At 43.3% G+C, this 22,148-nt stretch overlaps 1 protein-coding gene across 4 annotated transcripts in view; it reads right to left on the bottom strand.

The window, feature by feature from the left end:
* Positions 1 to 11,396: 11,396 nt before the first annotated feature.
* The window catches only part of LOC115096451 (catechol O-methyltransferase A-like), a 71,668-nt gene continuing 60,916 nt past the window's right edge, over positions 11,397 to 22,148 (bottom strand). For all 4 annotated transcript variants that reach the window (XM_029611078.1, XM_029611060.1, XM_029611087.1 and 1 more), the window contains 2 exons: positions 16,207 to 16,338; positions 11,397 to 15,872 (listed from right to left, as the gene is read on the bottom strand). In XM_029611078.1, the coding sequence (XP_029466938.1) occupies positions 15,693 to 15,872; positions 16,207 to 16,338 (312 nt within the window). In that variant the 3' untranslated portion in view covers positions 11,397 to 15,692. The remainder of the gene's footprint in view (positions 15,873 to 16,206; positions 16,339 to 22,148) is intronic.

Genomic DNA, 22,148 nt, shown 5'->3' with positions numbered 1-22,148 from the left:
ACACCTTTCTCTATCTGTCCCCTCAGGAGAGGAGGATTGAAACTGGAGCATACACTACAGGTAGTGGTACCATGAGGGGAAGGGCTGGACAAGGTAGCTGGGGAGAGCCCTTGAGTAGAAATTGGCAGCAGACTACTGCTTGTGTAAGAATCAATCAGTATGGTGTATCCCTGTGGGTTTCTAGTGTGGTTGGTATTAATTTTTAGAATTTTTTTCCAATAAGGGCAGTAGGATCTCTGTAACACTAGTGTCCTATGTTTTGTACAGAATCATTTTTGGGGGCTGGGAGGGAGGAGTTGGGGGGGGTGGAAGGGGGCTCATTGTTGAATTAAATTCATCAAAATCCTAGGGGGAGACCTTTTGGACCCAAGCCCAGTGGGGAAAAGCAGCAGAGAATTCAGCCTGTTTGCTGTTAGGGTCATACACTACTTCCAGGCTACAAAACATCCTTTTGCTATCCAAGACAAATCTCTCCTTGTCCACAATCTGTTTTCTCAGCCAACTTACATGATTTGGCAATGAGCATTCCAAATCTCCTGTTTAACTCAGTTTTGTTAGCCTCAAATAAACAGGAAACATGTCCTTGAATCCTCAGGTCTCCTCAAATGGAGCTCCTGTATAAAAATGATATCAGCTCTTAGTATGTCTGGAATTTCACAAGCAAGGCTTCTGTTTTGGAGGGTGATTCAGGCTCCCCAAATTACCGTAAGTCTTTGTATGAGATTACAGCTAGAAACCTCTCCATTACCTAAGCACAATAGCAACTTTTTCTTAGGAGCTCTGACCTCACCCCACTCATGTCAGCTGTGACCATCACCACTGTAGTCTTCTTACTCTACAGCTACTCTTCCTCTTTCCAAGCTGGATATCAAGTGCACGCTGCCCCACCTGAAAATCTCCCCATCCACAATAAGCCTTTTGAAAATAAAAATAAATACATTTTTATCAAATAAGTTTGAAAATAGAAACTTTTTTTTTTCTGTTGTTGGTCTCTAGAAGTGACGATTTAAAAAAATCCTTAGAACTGAGATGTTATAAGTTGGAATTTTCTGCTAAATCGCCATGAACTGTACAAGCAATATCCCAATGCTAAAAATGTTATCACAATATTACCAAGTGATAAATGGATACAAATTTTTTTTTTTACTTATTTTAATTTTTTAATGTTTTAGTTTTTAACAATAAATAATTTTTACATCATTCTATTAGAATTTTTTATTTTTATTGTTTTATTTTTATTAATAACAAGACTGCTCAGACTGCTACTTTTCCAGGAAAGGAAAACCTCACACAGCACTAACACTAGGATTTTCATGCTTTCTCTTGGTGCAACACATACAATCATGTTATTGCCATCACTGGTGAAAAAAAAAACAAAAACCCTTTCAGTCTAATCAGTACTCATATTTTGATGTGTTTATACAAAAACAATACCATCGAGCTTCACTTTCAGGGCATTGGGTTCATTTTCCGAACAACATAGTTTTACAATCAGTTCCACATAACCCAGTAGTGCAGTCAACTTTTAAACACTGCTGCGTATTCAATCTTCCAATTACAGCCACAGTTCTTTTTTTTTTTTTTTTTGTTTATTTAAGCATCCACAACAATTATAGAGGCAATGGTACTGCTGTTAAGCGCCATGCCATTTTTATGATGCTTATGGCCAGGGAGACAAGAACACTTAGATTTTCAGTGTAAAACATAATCTTTTATTGAACAATATAAGTATTCTTGGGAGATACTGATGTCATGCCTCTGACAACCTGTCCACCACCATCTCATCGCATACAGGAAGTGATCCTTCTTTTATATAGAAACATAGAAATGACGGCAGAAGAAGACCGAACAGCCCATCCAGTCTGCCCAGCAAGCTTCGCACTTTTTTTTTTCTCATACTTATCTGTTACTCTTGGCTCTTAGTAACCTTTCGGTTCTATTTCTCTTCCACCCCCACCATTAATGTAGCGAGGAGTGTTGGAACTGCATCTAAGTGAAATATCTAGCTTAATTAGTTAGGGGTAGTAACCGCCGCAATAAGCAAGCTACACCCATGCTTATTTGTTTACCCAGACTATATAATTCAGTCCTTGTCTGTATATAGATCCACTTTTCTTCATTCCCTCCTGCCTTTAAGATCATGATAACATATAGATAACATACAATATTGTGGAAGCTTCTAGACTTGCGTGACTGCCCAAAGAATCATTTACATAGGTTGTCATGTCAACAGCATGATGTGACTATCTCTGAACTGCCCTGATTAGTTTTCCCAGGTGTGGCCCATTTGCCCTCACACTCGAGATAGTCCTTTGTTCTGTTAAAAACTCCTGAGAATAGTGCCTGACCCACCGTTGGTTTCTTCTTTGTGACCCAATGAATAGGCCTCACCTTTCTGGTGCCAGCTTGTCTGCCTTTATAGATATCCAGGGAAATTCTGCAAGTCATGCTCAGAAAGTCACAGAGTTCATTCAGCCCAGGCAGGCTAAAGAAAAGCAGAGGATTCTGGGGATTTCCTTCTCCATGTTGGTTTTCTGTTCAGGCCCACTCATCACTGCACATAACATGTATACCCACAAACATCTATATAACAAAGAAAAATATCAGCCTCTACAACACATGCAGTGAGAGCCCACACTTCCCTCCCAAGTGCCCACAGCTGGCTAGCCAAACACAGCATGAGGGGAAAAAAGGTACCCAGCTAGCTCTCATTAACATATACTTAAAAGTATCGAATGCTCATGACCCCTTATTCGGGAGTTGGCCATACTTCAGTAAGACCAGTATCTAGACTAAACCACGTCCATAGAATTTTAAGTTACGGCTTACCAAGTTTATAAGTTTCTCCACCAGGGTGATCTCGTGTACCTGCTGATGCCACCCCGCCAAAGTAGGCGCAGATTTCCACAGTGTAACAATCGTGAATCTACCTGCGTATATCAGCTGATTCACCAATAGGCATTTAGAAATTACCAATCAAGTATCTTTCCAAGTTCCCAAAAGGCATAAGGCTGGTAGGAGGTCTATATTCACTCCCAATATACAGCTGAACTCTAGCCCAGAACTTCACTACATACGGGCAAGGCCACCACATATACAAAAATATCCCTGGTTATCCACATCCCCTCCAGCATAAGGTAGAGGATCTGGATGAAAATCTAGAGTAGAACAGTGGGTACCTGTACATCCTGTGGAGAAGCTTGACTGCATATAGAAATTTTGTGAGCCGCCTTCCAAATAGTTCTCCACTCAACAGAATCCAGATTCAATTGCAGATCTGCATTCCACTGTGATATAAGTTGTAATGGTGGGTCGCTAGCCACATGGCAGAGTTGCATTGCTTTATATATTTTAGAAATTCCCTTAAGAGACGGATCTTCCTGCTCAGAGACTCACTCTAGCGGGTGGAGAATCTGTAATTCCTGTATCCCTTCAGCTCCTCCATCAGTGCTCTATATAAGGGTAATGAGTCCTCCGTTATTTCATACTCTTCATGTAAATCTGCAAAGACTTTAGGGCTCACACTTTCATCTTCCCATAGTTGCCCCAAACATTTTAGGCCCTGCTTCCACCACTCAGTCTCCTCTTTTTTGCTGAACAAACACCAAGGTCCAAAAATTATACTGGAAAGGGGTGAGTGTGGAATTCGGCTGAAAGGACATACTCATTTCCTTGTGCACTACTTTCCATATTTGCACCATATGTGAAATGTGCGAACTCGCACCCCCTACTCTTGGAACATTTGCCCCCAAGTCAGGTGCAACAATAACCTAGGTAGCTCTGCCCCCTCCCCACCCCCTACCCCCACCAATTTAACTTCTAGGGAATACAGTGGAACAGCTTGATCCTTGTGCAACCAAACCATCGCACCTGTTAGGCTTGCTACCTAATAATGTCTGCAATTTCGGGAGGGCCATACCACCCACTTCTTTTGGCGGCCAGAGAGTTTGCAATTTTATGTGCACTGGCTTGTTTTGACAAATTTAAGGAACACTCCATTGATTAAAGAGGAAAAGCTATCCGGCAAAAAACAAGGAACATGCTGGAAAAGATACATTAATCTAGGTCAGTGGTTCTCAACCTTTCTAATGCCGTGACCCCGCAATACAGTTCCTCATGTTGCGGTGACCCCTCGCCCCGCCCTCGCCCCGTGAGGGTGGGGTGAGGGTGGGGCTTTGGTCATATGGGGGCAGGGTTATGGATGGGGTTGGATTTTAGTGCACACATCATTTAATTATGACATTTATAATGTGAATGTAACTCAACTCACCATAGGTTCTCACATGCATGGCACACTGACCCATGATCGTCACGGGGCTAGATGTAAAAGTACAGTTTGTATCCACAGGAACCCCCCTGACCCACAATAATGGATGTAAAGCAGAATTATGACATTCCCCATACAACTCACCCTACAAAAAAGATATTCTGGTTCTAGTGACATCTCAGTAACAGCAACTCAAACTCCTTCTATTTCCAGGCTCAATAGCCCTACTTATGAAAAGACAGCAGTTTACCACCAATGCATGTCCTCTGAGAAAACACAACAAATAAGACCGATACAAACGCTTACATGCTAGCAAAATATCTCATCTCGGTAACAGACACAGAACCGACCTAACATACTCCCAGGATCTGTAGTAATGCACATAAACTAATCCGCACACAGTTACACCTGTATTATGGAATATACTCAAACAGGAGCAACCCTATCTATGAAAAGGCAACACTACAAATATTAAATCAGGTCCTAAAAACCAATACACCTCTTATTAGGAAAACAGAACTAGCAAGCAGCTATAGATCCCCACACAGAAATAATTGTAAAACTATACTAATAAGCAGAATAAATGTTTCAAAACAGCTATGAACATCCAACAATTAAAAACTCATAAAAACTATTAAACATTCTCCAAACACCAATAAAATATTTCAAAAAAGCAGACATCACACAATTAAAATGGCAGTCAAGAAAAATAAACTTAAAAAGCCACCTTTACTTACCCCCTCCAGCAGCTCTCCTACTCCCCTTCCCTGCAGGCCGTGGCACTCACCAGAAGCAGCAGTAGAAGCTAAGCTCTATACTTATGGTCCTCTTCCTTAGTGCCCATGTCTCTCACACACACACACCATACCAGTCATGCCCCCATGACCAGTTTCTGTCTCTCACACACCAATCATCTCCCAAACAGTCTTTGGCACACACACACCAGTCACCTTCCTGAACAGTTTCTCTCATGCCATACACACACACACACACACACAGGCTTCCCACTCCCGTGTTCTACTTACATATACGGGCTTCTCACTCTCATAATCACTTTCTCACACACACACACACACCAGTCACCTTCCTGAACAGTTTCTCTCATGCCATACACACACACACACACACAGGCTTCCCACTCCCGTGTTCTACTTACATATATGGGCTTCTCACTCTCATAATCACTTTCTCTGTCTCTCTCTCTCACACACACACACACACACACACTCACTCACCAGTCTCTCACTCCCATGCTTGTTCTCTCCACATGCACAGGCTTCTCATTCCCATAATCACTTTTTCTCTGTTACACACACACCAGTCTCTCTCATTTCCATGCTCACTCTCCACGTGCACAGGCTTCTCATTCCCTGAATCACATTCTCTCATATTCACACACACACACCAGTCTTTTTCTCTCACACACACCATCACCTTACCAAGCAGTCTCTCTCTCTCATGCATGCACACTCACCCAGGTTTCTCACTCCCATGCTTTCTTTCACCCCCACAACACCAGGCTTCTTATGCCCATGCTTTCCCACATACCCAGACTTCTCACTTCCATGCTTTTTCTCTCTCTCACACACACACATCAGTCACCTCCCTGACTAATGTCTCACACTCTCACATACACATCAGTCATCTCCCTGAGCAATCACTTTCATTGTCTCTCACATACACACACACATCAGCTCTCTGACCAGTCAATCACACACAGGCTGGCTGGCTGCTTCTCTCTCTTTCTCTCACTCACTTCCTCTTCTCCCCCGAGCACAAATGGGAGCTGCAGCAGCCTCCGCTGGCCAAGAAAGAAGAATCCCATCGGCCGCGGGAGGCTCATGCTGCTGTCTCCTTTCTCCATTACCGGCTGCTTCTATTGCTCGGGGACCGATGCTGCAGCCACTGCTGCTACTTTTTCGCGCGGCGCGGCTCTCTCTCCTTCCTGCGCACCGCGAATCACTTCCTGTTCCGGGTCACGGGAGGGGGGGGCAGGCGCAGGAAGAAGAAAAGGCCCAGCCGCAGGTGCAGAGCTTCTTCTAGCGCCGCTGCCATTCCCGCTGGGCTTGAACGTGCTGACAGCCCGGCGGCAACGGCAGCGGGAGAGACCGGGAGTGCGCGACACACCTGACGGTGCTTGGCGGCGCCGCGGACCGGCAAAAAACTCCCACAGCCCGGTCCCGGTCCGCGGACCGGTAGTTGGGGACCCCTGCTTTAGGCGACCCCTGTGTTTTGGGTGTTCGACCCCCGCCGGGGTCGCGACCCACAGGTTGAGAACCGCTGATCTAGGTAGAATGTTCATTTTTAGGACTCCAGTTGAAAGAAATGAATCGCCTCTAGGCCTGTCTAAATTCAATCCACTATTGGGACATAATTGGATTTAGATAAGTCCTGCGGATTTTGAGGAATCCACACCCCTAAATATTCGAGACCCTCCCTTGTTTTCTTAAAAGCAGAGACTCGGGGGGGATGTCTTTAAGATCCGCAGATCCAATAGAAAAACCTCTGATTTAAACCAGAAAATCTGCTGTAAACCACAAGGATCTTTAACAACTTTGGACATGAAACCCTCAGATTCATCAAAAATAATAGGACATCACCTGCATATAGCAAAATGATGTGCTCTAATCCTCCTATTGTGAATCTTGTTAGACCTAGGCAAGAACAAATCTTTTGAGCCAGTACTTCAATAGGTACAGTAGGTCAAATAGCAATAGTGACACAGGGCATCGCAGTGACACAGGGCATCGCAGTTTGAAAATAACTGCGAGTATAGCCCATTAGTTATTACTCTAGCTCTGGAAGGCACGTATAGGGCCTTAATCCAGACTCTAAATGTATCTGGAAGCCCCACTTTTTCCATAACCAAAAATAGAAAGGGTCACTGAAGCTGATAAATTCTTTCTCTGCGTCTAGTGCTATGACCAACGCTACCACTTCTCTTATTTAACCAATTGCATAATGTCAATTGGCCGCCTAGTATTAGTGATGGATAGCCTGTACTTAATGAAACCAGTTTGATCTTCCCTAACTAATGCAGGACCATCTTCAACCAAAGCTGGAGCACCTTGGCCAAAATTTTTATGTTTGGGTGGTAGGAACCAGGATCAATACTATCACAGACCTGCTTATGGATTAATACAATGGTAGCATCTGTTAATGTGTGTTCCTTCTCTAGAAATCTCTGCAAATGGTCAAACATCCCCAACAGAGTTGGGGACACATCTATTGAAAATCATATATAAAAATCCAGGTGGAAACAATCTGGCCCTGGACACTTACCATTCAGCATCCCCATGATCGCCTTACATATTTCTGCCGCCAATCTCTATCATATGTCCCCTATCTTGCCTTTATATGTTTAGATCTTTAAATCTATCCTGATATGCTTTAGAACAAAGACCGCTGATCATTTTAGTTGCCAACCTCTGGACCAACTCCCACGGGTTTATCTCCTTTTGAAGGTGAGGTCTCCAGAATTGTACACAGTATTCCAAATGAGGTCTTACTAGGGATCTATACAGGCAATATCGCCTCCTTTTTTCTGCTGACCATTCTCTCCCTATGCAGCCAAGCATCTTTCTGGATTTGCCATCGCTTTATTGATCTGTTTCTATCTGATCTTAAAGTGGCCAATCACCCCGCTTGTCTTGTGTACTTAAAAGAATCTCACCTCCAAAACTGTACATCTCCCTTGGGTTTTTGCAGCCGAAAAGATGAAATTTAAAAGCCTGGCATACGTCAAAACCAGGAGATACATGCACAAGTCGGGCTCGCACATGCCAAACTAATTTTAAAGCCGCCCAGATATGCACATATCTTCCACGGCCCTCACATCTTGGAAGTTTTCAAAAAGGATGTGGGTGAGGCATGGGCATTTCAGGGCGTATACCAGAGATGTACATGTAAATACTTGCACGCCTGGGCGCACACCAAGATCCCCTGACACATAACCATGCTTCTGCTATGGTGGAGATTTAAGCTATAAAATAGCAAAACCTAGGCAGATCTGTGGGGTTTTAAGGGTCGGAGCTAACTGGGGGGGGAGTGAAGGCTATTAAACTAGGGGGGTTTGGGGGAACTAATCCTTAACTGGAGGAACTGGGGAAGAACTGGTTTTACTGGCAATGGCATCGGCACGTGTACCTTTTAATATCCCCCCCCCACTTAAGCAGTAGAAGCGGCATTTGCATGCATAGGTGTGCATCCACAGCCAGGCTATTTTATAACATGAGCTTATGTTATAAAATGGCTATATATCAGGATGTACACTGGCACACATGCACCAATGTGTGCCCACACGTTGGTATGAAAGTTGCCGTCTAAATGTATTACTCTGCTTTTAGCATTAAATCTTAGCTGTCAATCTTTAGCCCATTCCTCAAGTTTTGCTAGATCAGTCCTCAAGTTTTCCTCACCTTCCTGTCTACCCTGTTGCAGATTAGCTAGCCTGTGGAATTTAACTGTCACCTTTACACTCAGAATCCCTGTTTGTGGTCCTATTTGCTTGCTTACTTGATGCTTGGAAGTATGAAGTGTCTTACCTTGTTCTTTCAGACTACAAAATATATTTATAAATCTATGACGAACGTAGTTTTGGGTTGTTCCCTTTGTAGAACCTTGTTGCTGAGGGTATAGAACTAAACCAGAGCAACCAGAAATTGTTACCTCAAAGTTCAAGTATGATGCAACCAATCAAGCTCAGAAGAAATTACTTAATTTGTTCTATTTGTAAAAGACACAAAATGCATTCAATCACTTGCTATCCCGCTATTTTCTGGTACCAAATAATATCTTTCTCCAACTGATAACTGGTAATTTATCCTAATCTATGATCTTAATCTATTTACATAATATCTCTAACAGGCCTACTATTTCTTATAATTTTTGTTAAATTTGTAGTTATTTATTTAAGGTTACTAATAGGTACGGTTATATACAATTTTCCAAAACCCTTTAAAATGTTTTTTTGTATCAAGAGTATTCTATAAACAATCCTGTTGCTTTAGATACTACAAATCATACCAATTAAAAATAAATTACCTGAATTATATGCTACTATCATACTAATTAAGTTCCTCCTGGATGAGTAACAGAAGTGGAGCAGACAGTGTACATTTTACAAGATGACATCAATGCAGCTAATGAGGATCTTAACATAGCTAAAGAAACTGTACAGATGTATGAAGATAAGCTTGAAGACCTGGAAAACAGGTCCAGAAGGAACAATCTGAATTTCTCTGGAGTTCCCAAGATCATGACCTAAAGTGAGCTGCAAGGTTTTTGGAGAAATGACTCACAAGTGAACTAGGGCTGGGTGTCCATTTCAGAAGGCTGCACATTCAGAGGGTGCATAGAGTAGGCCAGAAAAAGGATACAAATGGAAGGCTTGAGTGGTAATTGTACGTATTTTGAATTTTGCATATAGGTCTGTGATTCAAGTTGACATATGACAATAAAAGAATTTTGATCTTCCAAGATTACACTGCGAAAGTGTCAGCTAATAGGCATGAATTTCCCTGGTATGTTAAAAGTTTCATAAGATGAAGACTTTTTGCGAAAGACTAATTTACCTTGCAAAACTGAGAGTAATATAGAAAGGAAAGATACTTTGATTTAATTTGGTGTCTGAGGCCCGCTCATTTGTGTCTGATATAGAAAAATAGGCTGGAGTGATGCAGAGAATCTGAGATGGGGGTACCTTTTTACTTCATGCCAACAGGCAAGTCCACACATTTTGGTACTTTGTTGAAAATTGTGAGACTATGTTCAGTGATTTCCAGAATTTCAGAAAATAAATAGTATCTCTTGAGAAGGTTTAGTTACATCTAACAAATCGGTCATGTTTTGAAAATTTCAAGCTGGATAATGCAGGAGACTGCAAACACACATGTAGAAGGAGGGAACCTTGCTAAGCAAGAGTACTTACTTTTGATCTTTTGCTGTGAGCTAGGAGATGAAGTTCAGTGACATACATAATTTAAAATGAGGAATGGAGTTCGCTGGAAAGGTTTTGCTGCAGCTAGCGACAGAGGTACATTTCAGAGTTAGGTGCATAAAAATAAGCATGTACATGTTTAAGTATCCTGGACACACGTAATCTGTATAATAAACATACAAAAAAATGTTCACATTCAAAGTTCAGTTTTTCATCATGCCCAATATCTTGCCAAACAGAGGTATCCGCCTTCAAAGCATAAGCTATTTGCTCCATAGATGCAACTTCTGCAAATGTAACTCTCCAAGGTTCTAGCTGCGGAGAAGACTTCCAAAATAAAAGGCAATTGTTAACCGAGCCATCTGAAGGAAATGAGATACAAGTATCCGTTTTCTTATTTATAGGGGGGTAGATTTTAAAAGGTGCGCACGGGCGTACATGTATGCATGCACATGTATGCAAATCGGGGGTCGGTGCACGCAAGGGGGTGCATAATTGTGCACCTTGCGCAAGCCGAGCCCGCTCTGAGCCACGCTGCTTTCCCCAGTTCCCTACCCCCCCACCCCACCTTCCCTTACCTCCCCCACCCTTCCCCCCTACCTTTTTTGTCTCGCCCGCTCCAAGTCGCGCTGTCTTCCCCAGTTCCCTTCCCCCCCCCAACTTGGTGTTAACGCATGCGATAACTTGTTAACATGTGCATTAAGGCCATAACAAATGCGATAACCATGTTACCACACAGCCTTCTAAATCGTCTCTCAGTCTCTCTCTCTTTTTCGTAGCAAGGGCATTATCCATACGTTATTATAACATTTTGATGAATCTAGGGGTTAGTGCTTAATTTCAGAATTGTTGCACAAAAGACTGGGGGCATTCCATTTCTCACCCCCAAGAGGAGCCCTCTCTTGCTGACAAGAGTGGCATCCCACATGACCTTACTGTAAGCAAGAAGTGCAAGACTGAATTTTCGTGGACCCAGAGGAACACCCCCACATGAGATTCTCATGAAGGAATTTCAAACTTCGTGTTCCATTATCTCATCAGCTCCTCTTATAGCAATAAGAAATCTGCCTTGATCTCAGTTTAATTGATGGAAATGGAAGATCCAATTTTTATGCTATAGAAATTGAACATATTTTTGTCTTTTAAGACTATCATGGAAGTTTCTATAAATTAGAAAAAAGGACAAACACATTTTTTAATCTTTGTCTTTCTATTTATTGATTATCAAATACATTTTATAAACAAACTTGTGAAAAAGGATTAATGAGAGAAAAAAAACAAATACAATAATAAGCATATCAAGTCCACAAAAAGGGATCCAATACACAAAATATAGGAAAATTGAAGCAGGAAAACAGAAAGCAAATTATACTATGACCTAAGCTCTATAGCGGTCTGACATTAACTAATCAAGAATTATTTCTTTGAAGCTTAATTAAACATTTACATGGATCACATGGAAAAAATAATGCTCACTTCCCCCCTCCCCCAAGTGCAACATCCCTTGGCTTCATCAGAAGAAACTGCTTCCTTCTCTTCTGAGTTTCTTTGGAGACAACAGGGAACATTCAGACTTTACAGTTCACAAACATTACATCCTTTACCTTAAAACATCCTAGGGAGCCAGTCTCTATCGAGATCCAAAGCACAAGTAATCATCAAATTAGACAAAACAACGCAGTCTGCATGCACTCCCTCCAGCTAAATCCAGAGTGTCCAGGGAATCCTGAGAGGACTGGACTTGCCCCTCAGCTCCATGACGTTTGTATAAAGCAGGGCTTCCCAAACCTGGCCTGGAGACCCCACAGCCTGTCAGGTTTTCAAGATATCCACAATGAAAACGCATGAGATAAATTTTCACCTACTGATTCTCTGTGGGATGCAAATTTATCTCACGCATATTCATTGTGGATATCCTGAAAAACCCAACTGGCTCAGGACAGGTTTGGAGAGCCCTGATTTAAAGGAAGGTAGAAAGCCTTGGAGCAGGGTTTCCCAAACCTCACCCGGGGACCCTAAAGTCATTTGGATTTTCAGGATATCCACGCTGAACGTGCACGAGATAAATCTGCACACACAGTCTCCATGTTATGAAAATTTATCTCGTGCATATTCAGCGTGGATACCCTGAAAAACCAGCTGGCTGTGGGGTCCCCAGGACAGGTTTGGGAAACTGCCCTGGGGAGAGGCTGCCCAGACTCAGCTACACCCAAAAGACATGATACTTTAATAAATAAAAACACTTGAAAAGATCTTGGTTGATTTTTAAGAGTGCCTTGTCCAGGAGCAAACAACCATTGTCATCACTGGATTGTCCATATACTCACCATAAAAACATCTGCCTGCCCTAAGGTGGGCAATAAAATGGCCACCTCCCCAAGCATGCACAAGAATGCCAAGGAAAAGACAAACGGTTTGCCAAAACGGAGGAATGAGAGTGAAGCCTCTCCCAGTATCAATCCCAACAGAGCTGCTCCTCTCCATATGGAGGAGTCATCTGCTCTCCTAGTTCAACCTGGCGAACAGAAACAACCTCTTTGACCACAGCCAATATACAGCAGGGATGGGAGAATATCAAGGCTGGGTAAATCAAACACATTCTGTCACACTGCTGGCCACATCCTTAACCTGTGGTCCCACTCAGTACCATCTCTGTTCCAATCCTCCCCCCAATAACATCTCTGCTGCAAACAAGGGGCAGAGAAAGAGAAGGCAAGTGGGACTGGAACATGTGTGTGGGGGTGGGGTGGGATATGCCCCAAGGAGGGGGATTCCATCCTATAAAATGCAGGAAGGTGTATGGTCCCATATGAAATAGGGAAGCTGGGGCCATTTACATCTGGGTCCTGTGCAGGTGGGTTGCTTGTCATCTGATCTCCAGCACATGATTGCTCATGGGTGGACGGCAACCTCCCAGACAGAGCCTTCACTGACCTCCAGGGCTGCCAAGTGTCCATAAATATGAGTACGAAAATGACCCATCTGTTGGTCAGTAAAAAGAATAATTGTTGCTGATGAAAATGATGATCCCGCAGTATGATCGCAGGTGCCACATTTTGGCCACATCATTACTGTGGGCTGCTGGAACCAGTCCTCCAGTGATCACATGGGAGCTGGTAGATGAAGTTGGTGGTGAAGGACAGGCCGTGCAAGAGTGGATCCCAGGGACCACTCTGATGGTCCCACAAATCCCAAAGGATACCCTGACCACCATCGTGCTCTGGAGGTTCTACAGACCCCAAAGGGCACTGGGCCAAGCACAGTTCTCTGGAGGTACCACAGATGCAGAAGGGCACTGGGATAAGCTTCCAGGAGCTTGACCAGGACAGAGCTCCCACTGAGAGAAGTACTGCTCCCACTGAGAGAAGTAACATCAAGGGGATAGTTACCCAGAAGCAACAAGGACACAACCAGACCAGAGCTGCACCCTGACTCTGAGAGCTACATCTTCTTCATGTGTCCGCCGTTGCTGGAGACAGAGACTACTGGCATTGGACCAGGACCACACCCCCTTTGTAGCCCAGAGGGAATTCACAAAAGCGGTGTGCCCTTTATCTCCATCAAGCTGTGGAGGAGGGATATTCCCCCAAGGTAATGGACTAGTCTAGCATATTCAAGGAAAGCAAATTAACAGGTAAGTATAACCTAACCGCAGTCCTATATTGGTATCATAACCTACTTCAGTTTTGCATAATGTTAATTAAGTGCTCTTACATTGGTATAATCAGTTACCCAAAATGTCCATCATTTATTAATTTCTCAAAAAATATATAGAGTTAAAAACTAAAAATATATTTCCCCAACTGCTGTATGAAGAGACACAACAATGGTCATGTTGTTTCAGCAGTCAGCGTGCCTACCTTGGGGATCCAAAATTTAAAAAAAGTAAGATAGTCTGCAAGTTCCTCCTGCGATTTTGCCTGTTTTCTCAGCCTCCTGTTTCCTGAACCTTGTCCTGGGGCTTTCTCATCTGATATTCTCATAGACCCTTGTCTGCTTTGGACTTCTGCCCTGGATTCTGTACCCATTTCATGGATTTCCAGCCTTTGCTTGAATTCCTCAGGAATTACCCTGAGCAGGAACTCCTAGACGATTGACCTGAATTTAAAGTACATGATTTATTATTTCTGTAGATCACCTATTGCTCAGTCGGCACCCTAACAGAGTTGCTCAGGGGGTGTGTTTTATTATTCTGGAGGAAAAGTCAGTTAACCTGTTGAAGCCGCTGCCTTTTCACCAGCTACTTGACTCAATGGGCAAATTTCTGCTCTCAGTATTCTTAGCTCGCAAGTCCAAACTCTGGCTGGTGCCACATCCTGACACCCACCTAAATATAATGCTTTGCAACCATCTAATGGTAAGTGGTCCCCTTCTCCTGGGGCAAAACCTTCGGTTCTCACCTTATATCATAACCTACTGGGACTTAACCTGGAAAATGATGAATGCTGCTGTTGGCATGGCCAAGTTGCTAGCATTCTTTGGCCTCCTGTGCTTCCAGGAGGATGATGTCTCTTCCACCCTACTTTTTCTTAAAAACCTGTTGCCGTAGTTCTGACTCCATTTCTCCCTTCATCGTTTTTTATTTTACGATGCACCATTTCCAGGGCCCAAGAGCAGAGAGCAAAGATCTCCTCGCCTACCTCCTGGCTCTTGTGAAAACAGCTATCGGCAAGGGCAGGAGGCTTGAGTTTGGGTTTCAGTTTAGTTTATTAAGATTTCTTTAACGCTTACTGCATACACTCTAAGAGTGACTAACAAATCACATATATAATAATTAAAAAAATAAAACAAAACTGCTGGACTATCCTTCACTGACCAGTGGGCCCTGAATGATGTGCTCTGTTTACTCCCTTTCCATTAGATTATCTTTTGTATCTGAATATGTAACCCTTCCCCATGCATTAGTTTAAATTTATGACTTACAGAGACTCATTTAAATGGGTTTTTGTTTGAATATTTTATATCTATTTTTTCTTTTTCTGATTCATATTGGCTCCTCTCCCATTCTGTAGAGGCATAGCAAATCAGGCCCCAAGTCTGCCTTCATCACCAGATTCCATCATTAGGCAGGATCAGCTATCAATCTGAAATAGATCCAGTTTCTTAAGAAAAGCAGGAACTACAAGTCCAAAGCTGCAATGGGGGCCAAACCAGAAATCATTCCGCCCGTCCCTTACCACCTGAAGCTATCTGGTCACTTTATCTGAACCTCAGGACACAAGCATATTCAAAAGAGACAGAAGCCACCTACAGGGAAGGGGGATCCGACTGGTTCATGCAGTTGTGACATCAAAGCCAGTATGAACCAACCCAATGCGGTGAATGCATGAGGTAACTGAGCATTCTTGCTTACATGGCTTTACCTAAGATCTTCAGGGAGAATTGCTAGCACAGCAGCTTTAAACAGTTTCAAATAACCGGTGGATGCCTCAAAGTCTCGCAGGTTTATTTAATCTCCCATCACTTGGAACGTGCTGGCTCCCAACATCAACCCAGGAATACTGATTTCTCCAGCCCATCCTCCACCTGCAGGTACTCAAGTAGTGAGGGGAAATACTCGGATTGGTACCGGGGACTATTTCTCACATAGTTCAGGTACTCAGGGGTACCAGGGCACACAACATTGTCAGCCAGGAGCACGGTTCCCTTGTGAAGCAAACCATTTTCCTGCAAGGAGAGAAATATAGAGCTTTAGAAATGCCGAGTTACTGCATCTACAACCATCCTGTGAAAAAAAGGTAAAAGCCAAAAGTATGATGCTCGCTCCCTCTTCATAGTGCCTGAAAATCAGCTACTCCAAATTTTTGCTAGAGCTGAAGCAACTTCTTTTTAAAATGAAGCAGGTTCCAACCTGGACTGCTCTTACAATTTATTTTTGCAAAATGGATTCCATTGCTGAAGACCTTCCAGAAAACAGAATTCCTGCAAAACCCAACCAGAAACTCATCTGAGTGCTGTTTGTTGCATATCTGTAAGAGCCCTGCTCTAGCCTGCAACTTACCTCTAGGAGTTTGGTGTCTGGGAGGTAGCTAGCCTTCCAGTGGTCAATAAAAACCAGGTCAAAGGTCTCCACATCCACTTTCTTCTTCAACTGCGGAATGAACTCTGAGGATGACCCAACCATCAACTCCACCTAGGGTAGAAGAGCAGGCACTATGTGAGTGTGGCATAATCCGAATGACTTGTGCCATGACAGAGAACTTAATCCACCACAAAAGTATAAAATGGTATTAAAAAATTCATTTTAATAAGTGTGCAAATTGTATGGTGGTTTTGAAATGTATTCAATCCCTTCTCAAATGTCCTAAGTTCTCCCATATTACCACCCAGTTCATCCTGTCCCAGTTTTAGATCCACTACATGCAGGGATTTGCTCTTATTTTGCTAAGGAAAAAAGTAGGAACTACAAGTCCTCGACTGCAATAATAATAAAACTAGGATTGAATCAGTCTGCCTGAAAAAAGAATGAAGCCGGCTGGTAACACAAAGGATCCTCGTTAATGTTTCTGCGGTCCCTATGATCCTATATCCAGTGATGTTACTAGCAATTAATTTCTCCAGTGCATTTTTAAAAATGTCTATTCCCAATATTTGGTGTATATGTATGCTGCAATTCCTCTTTTGGGACCAGAGGATGTGGTTAGTGCAGTTAGTATAGCTGGGTTCAAAAAAGGTTTGGATAAGTTCTTGGAGGAGAAGTCCATTAACGGCTATTAATCAAGTTTACTTAGGGAATAGCCACTGCTATTAATTGCATCAGTAGCATGGGATCTTCTTAGTGTTTGGGTAATTGCCAGGTTCTTGTGGCCTGGTTTGGCCTCTGTTGGAAACAGGATACTGGCCTTGATGGACCCTTGGTCTAACCCAGCATGGCAATTTCTTATGGTCTTATGTTCTTATAAGATCTGTTACACCAGCTCTGACTAAAGGCTCCCTTCCCAGCTTCCTGCCTCTGAGTGGGCAAGCAGCAGAAGGCTCTGTGAGAGTGTGTAAGACAAAGGGCATATGGAGAGTTGTCTTACTTTACAGCAGTCAAAGTTTAGGGATGCACTGAACCCCATCATATTAGAATTATCCATGTAGATGAGATCTATCTTCAGATATCATCTCTCTGGTTCTCAAACTCAGGTACGTCATCTCTGGATCACTTTATATTGATCCAATAAAAGGTATTTAAAGTCTGTAAAAAAAAAAAAAATCAATTTTTCCAGCACCAATGTAATTACTGCAGCAGTGTGTATAAATAGTGGAGTTTTCAGCCATCCAATTAGAGGTGCTGTAAAAACTTCCAAAAGGCTCTGTCAGTGCGGTTCATTTGAACTGGCTGCCACCCAGACCCAACACTACATCCTTCATACTCTCTTGCCATCGTCCTTTCCCAAGCTCTTGTCTTCATTGTCATCCTGCCTAGAGGAAAAGCGGGCACATGTAACTCAAATTTCCAAGTGCTGTTACTGACATCTCCTAAACTATAAGGCAGTAGAGACTTAGAGAGAATGATGGAGATGCTTCTATGGGCCCGCCCCCCATACACATACTCACTAATCAGCATGGGTTGTTCAGTAGTAATATTAGCAAAAAAACCAACCCATAGGTACTACACTACCAGCACCAGAAACCTATAGGTGCTACCAGACAGAGAGAAAGCTTAGTTGCTCATCTGTAGCATGTGTTTCCTGTAGACACCAGGATAAATCATCTGCACAAGTAGATGCCATCCAACAGCACTGAGACAGAAAAGCTCTCTCAGAGCTCAGACAGACTGCAAATTTCCTCAGTCATTGTATCAAGTTATCCCCCCAACTCTAAGGGGAGGAATTGTGGCTGATTTATCCTGCTGTCTAAAGAGAACACCCATTACAGGTGAGCATCTTAGCTTTCTCCATGAATAAGCAGGATAAAATCAGCCATATGACTGGGGACTCCCATGCTGAGGACTGCATATGATTATGCAGTAGGATCATTGCAACCCACAATTATTGCCTCACGTTGGAAAGTAGAGTTGAAGGAATTAATTGAATAAGCTTTGAGGAACTGTGCAAAGCTGTTGACTTTATGCAAAACATTTTCTAGGCAGTAATGAGCACTAAAGGTATAGATGGAAACTTTCACTCTTTGCGGACGACATTCTCCTCACCCTTACCCATCCTTTGACTTCCGTTGCCGGTGTAACGGAGGAACTACAGGCATTTAGTATGGTGTCTGGGTTTAAAGTTAACATGGATAAAACGGAAATCTTAAATATTTCCGCTGAGCCTGAAGTCATGACTGCTTTGGTACGCCTTTATCCTTTTAAAATAGCCCATAAGGTGTTAAAATATTTAGGAGTCCATATTGGAGCGAATTATCATGACCTATTTCGCCTCAATTATATACCACTGTTGCAACGGATTAGACAGGATCTCCACCTCTGGGACAGGGGGCAATACTCATGGCTGGGGAGGGTGGCCATCCTCAAAATGAATGTTATTCCTCGTTTTCTGTATTTTTTCCATACCATTCCAATTTACATCTCTTCTGCAGTACTTCGCTCCTGGCAGAAAATACTGTTTGACTTCATCTGGCGTCGGCGCCCGCCCCGGGTGTCGAGGCGTCTACTTTACCAATCCCGTGACCGAGGGGGTCTGGGTGTTCCAAACTTGCTATGGTTGTATGCAGCTGCACAACTGAAGGCGTTACCTGATGCCCATAGTCGTCGCTCTCCAAAGCAATGGGCTGCTTTTGAGGAGCAGGTCCTTGGAGGCATGCCACTGACTGATCTTATCTGGCAGCCGCGCAGCACCTGGTTACCGACAGGAGTCAAGACGGGGGCTCTCGATGCTATGCTCCGTCTTTGGGATCGATGGAAAGTTAAACTGACAGGAGATCGCTATTATTTTCATACTACTGGACTTTATAATCATTTGCAATTTCCGGCTGGTCGTCAACATGGGGCTTTCCGGGCTTGGAGGAGGAAGGGGATCACTCGTATCGAACACTTACTTAAAGGAGAGACTCTGATGTCGTGGGCTGAGCTTCAGGCTCTTTACCATTTACCTGCATCTGATTTTTTAGCGGGAAGTCAAATGCTACACTTTCTCAGGTCACCCAGAATGATGGATTCTATTCATCGGGGCAAGTCTCAATTTGAAAAGCTCTGTGCAGAAGTTGACAAAACTAAGGGAATGATCTCCAAACTCTACGCCCTCCTTGCCGTGACAGACGGGGCTCCCTTTCCTCACATGAATGCCTGGGAACAAGACCTAGGCTTGACGTTCTCAACCAAGGACTGGCATTATATATATTCCCAGGCCCGTCGGTGCTCCATATCGGCTCTTTACCAGGAAAATTGCTATAAAATGATAACTCGCTGGTACCTTACCCCTCATCTTCTACACCGACGGTGCCCCCACCTAGACGCTCAATGCTGGCGGGGCTGTGGCCATACAGGGACCTTTTTTCATATCTGGTGGCAATGCCCACCAGTGGCGGGCCTTTGGCTAGCGGTAGCCAAATGGCTGGAGACCATTCTGGGTGTTTCTGGACTGTATAAGGCCAGCTTTATGCTCCTCCACCATCCTCCTCTTACTCTCCGTAAGAATCATAGACTCTTGTGCCAACAAGTTTTTATTGCTACTAGATTGACAATTGCACAAGTTTGGAAACAAGCGGCGGTCCCCCCGTTATCGGTGGTTCAACACAAAGTTCATCTTTCTTGTAAAGGTATAGATGGAAGGCCAAGTGGCCTTGCAGATATCGTCTATGAAAGCAGAGTGAAGATGAGCTAGTGAAGTTGCAGTAGCTCTGGCATGATGGGATTTTACTGCACACTGAAAGTATAGTACTGAATTATTATATCAATAAGTGATGCCATCCGAGATCCAAGTAGAAAGAGTCTTCTTTGTAAATGAAAAACCCTGTTCGGCTGGGTTTAAAGAAACAAACAGCTGTGAAGACTTCCTGTGCAATTTTGTTCTTTCCAAATAGAAGAATAAAGATCTTCTGCTGTCCAATGTATGAAGAACCTGCTTGCTCTTTGGCACAGAGAGGGGAATCAGCTAGCAGGGTGATTTCCCCAGCAGGAGCAGGGCCAGACTCCAGAACAAAGCTGGACAGGGTCTTCTGCCTGACCAGCCACCTCTCCCTTGGGTTGAGCCCGCAGGTTCTGATGGCTTGCAGGGCTTTCTGGGAGTAGTACATAGCAGGCTGGGGTCTGGGCTGGCACAGATTAGATGAAGTCAGGGTCCAAGCAGGAGGTCAGGGCAGGCAGGGAACAGACAAAGTCAAGGCCAGAGGCAGTTTGAGTCAGCAACAAGATCAGTCCTAGGAATGCAGACAGGGAAGGCAAGGTGAGACAGCAAAAGAGAAACAGGCAGGAGCAGGGGACTGGCACAGGAAACAAGGGCTGGAACAGGAGACAAGGCCTGGGTCTGGAAACATGGACTGGAATTGGAGGCAAGGCAGATGAGGGAGACAAGGGCTGGAACCGAAGGCCCACAGGAAGCAGGGGCCACAGCGAGGACTGGGCAGGACAAGAACAGAAAGAGCAGGACAAGACTAGAACTGGACAGGGCCACAAAAACCAGGACCAGGAATATACAGACACGGGCTATTAGGAAACTAATACAAAGAAAGTTACATATAAAGCATAAGAACATAAGAAATTGCTGTACTGGGTCAGACCAAGGGTTCATCAAAGTTGCTTATACAAACTCCAAAGAGCAATATACAAAGTCCTTTTCACTTTGTTTACATTATATTATAAAATATATTCCAGTGCAAGTTGAATGTAAACAACAGTTTATGCAAACCAAAAGTTACGATATAAGGAGGGGCTTTCAATTAACCTACAAAGATATCACAGTTTCTATTCAAATTTCAAACAAGCCATGTGCAATATCCCATTAGCTTTTTCATATAACCCCCCAACCTTACAATATCCTTTTCACTTTATTCAAATGACATGATGTGTACTCTCTTTTGGCACATATTTTCACTTTGTTCACATCAAACAATCGCTGACAGCATGTCTATAATTCTTTTCTGTCTTGCTTCAAGTGATTAGCTTCTTCTTTTTTTATGTGTCCCATCGTTTTTTTTCAAATCACTGATAGCTTGCATTTCCCTCAAAATCTAGTAAATTACCCTGCTAAAGTAATAGATAGGTTTTTAGGCTCTTGCTATTTTTCATCAGATCTGTTCCAGCCTAAGATTTCGAAGAAGGCTGTTCCCAAGACTTGGCACTAAGGTAGAAAAAGTTATATTTCTTAACTTCACCTTTTACCACCTGCAATGGCAAAATCAACGCATAAGCTTCTTGGCTTGATATAAGGGTGTGTAATGGCTCATACCATGAAATTATTTTCCTTCAGATACTCAGAACCATTTCCCCATCAGTACCTAAAGGCAGAACTAACTGCTTAAATTTTGTCCTAGCCTTAATCAGAAGCAATGAAGTTCCTGCAACATGGGATTAACCTGCTCCCTACACAATTTTGAGGGTCAGATGTGCAGCCGAATTTTACACAAGCTGCAACTTCCTCACCAGCCTCACCGAGTGACCCAAAAAGGATTTGTTAAATTCTAAATGCAAGGCCACAAGGGTTAGGGCCTACCTTCGTGGCATCCATCCTATGCTTCCAAAATCCTGCGGATTTGACAAATCACTCCTAATTTAAGAAAGGCACCCTTTGCTGCTTCTAAAATCTGAAATAAACAAAGGGTTCATAACAAACCCAAAGGCAAGGAGCATTATTTAATGTAGGGACCTAAAGAAGGCTCTCCGGTGAGGGTAACCCTGTTCTCACTCTAGTTTTTGCCCAATTTCATTTTAACTTACTAACAGCCATTTGTTTTTATCCCGCCAACTCAAATTCAGTGAGTTAACTACAGAGCCGTAACCAGGCCATGTGGCATCTATGGCCAAGGGAAAATTGGGCGCCTTCATCCCTAGCACAACACACG

Source organism: Rhinatrema bivittatum, chromosome 1, assembly GCF_901001135.1.
Source record: "Rhinatrema bivittatum chromosome 1, aRhiBiv1.1, whole genome shotgun sequence".
NCBI classification, from domain to species: domain Eukaryota; kingdom Metazoa; phylum Chordata; class Amphibia; order Gymnophiona; family Rhinatrematidae; genus Rhinatrema; species Rhinatrema bivittatum.
The sequence above is the reverse complement of the archived record's forward strand: the minus strand, read 5'-3'. Positions and strand labels throughout refer to the sequence as shown.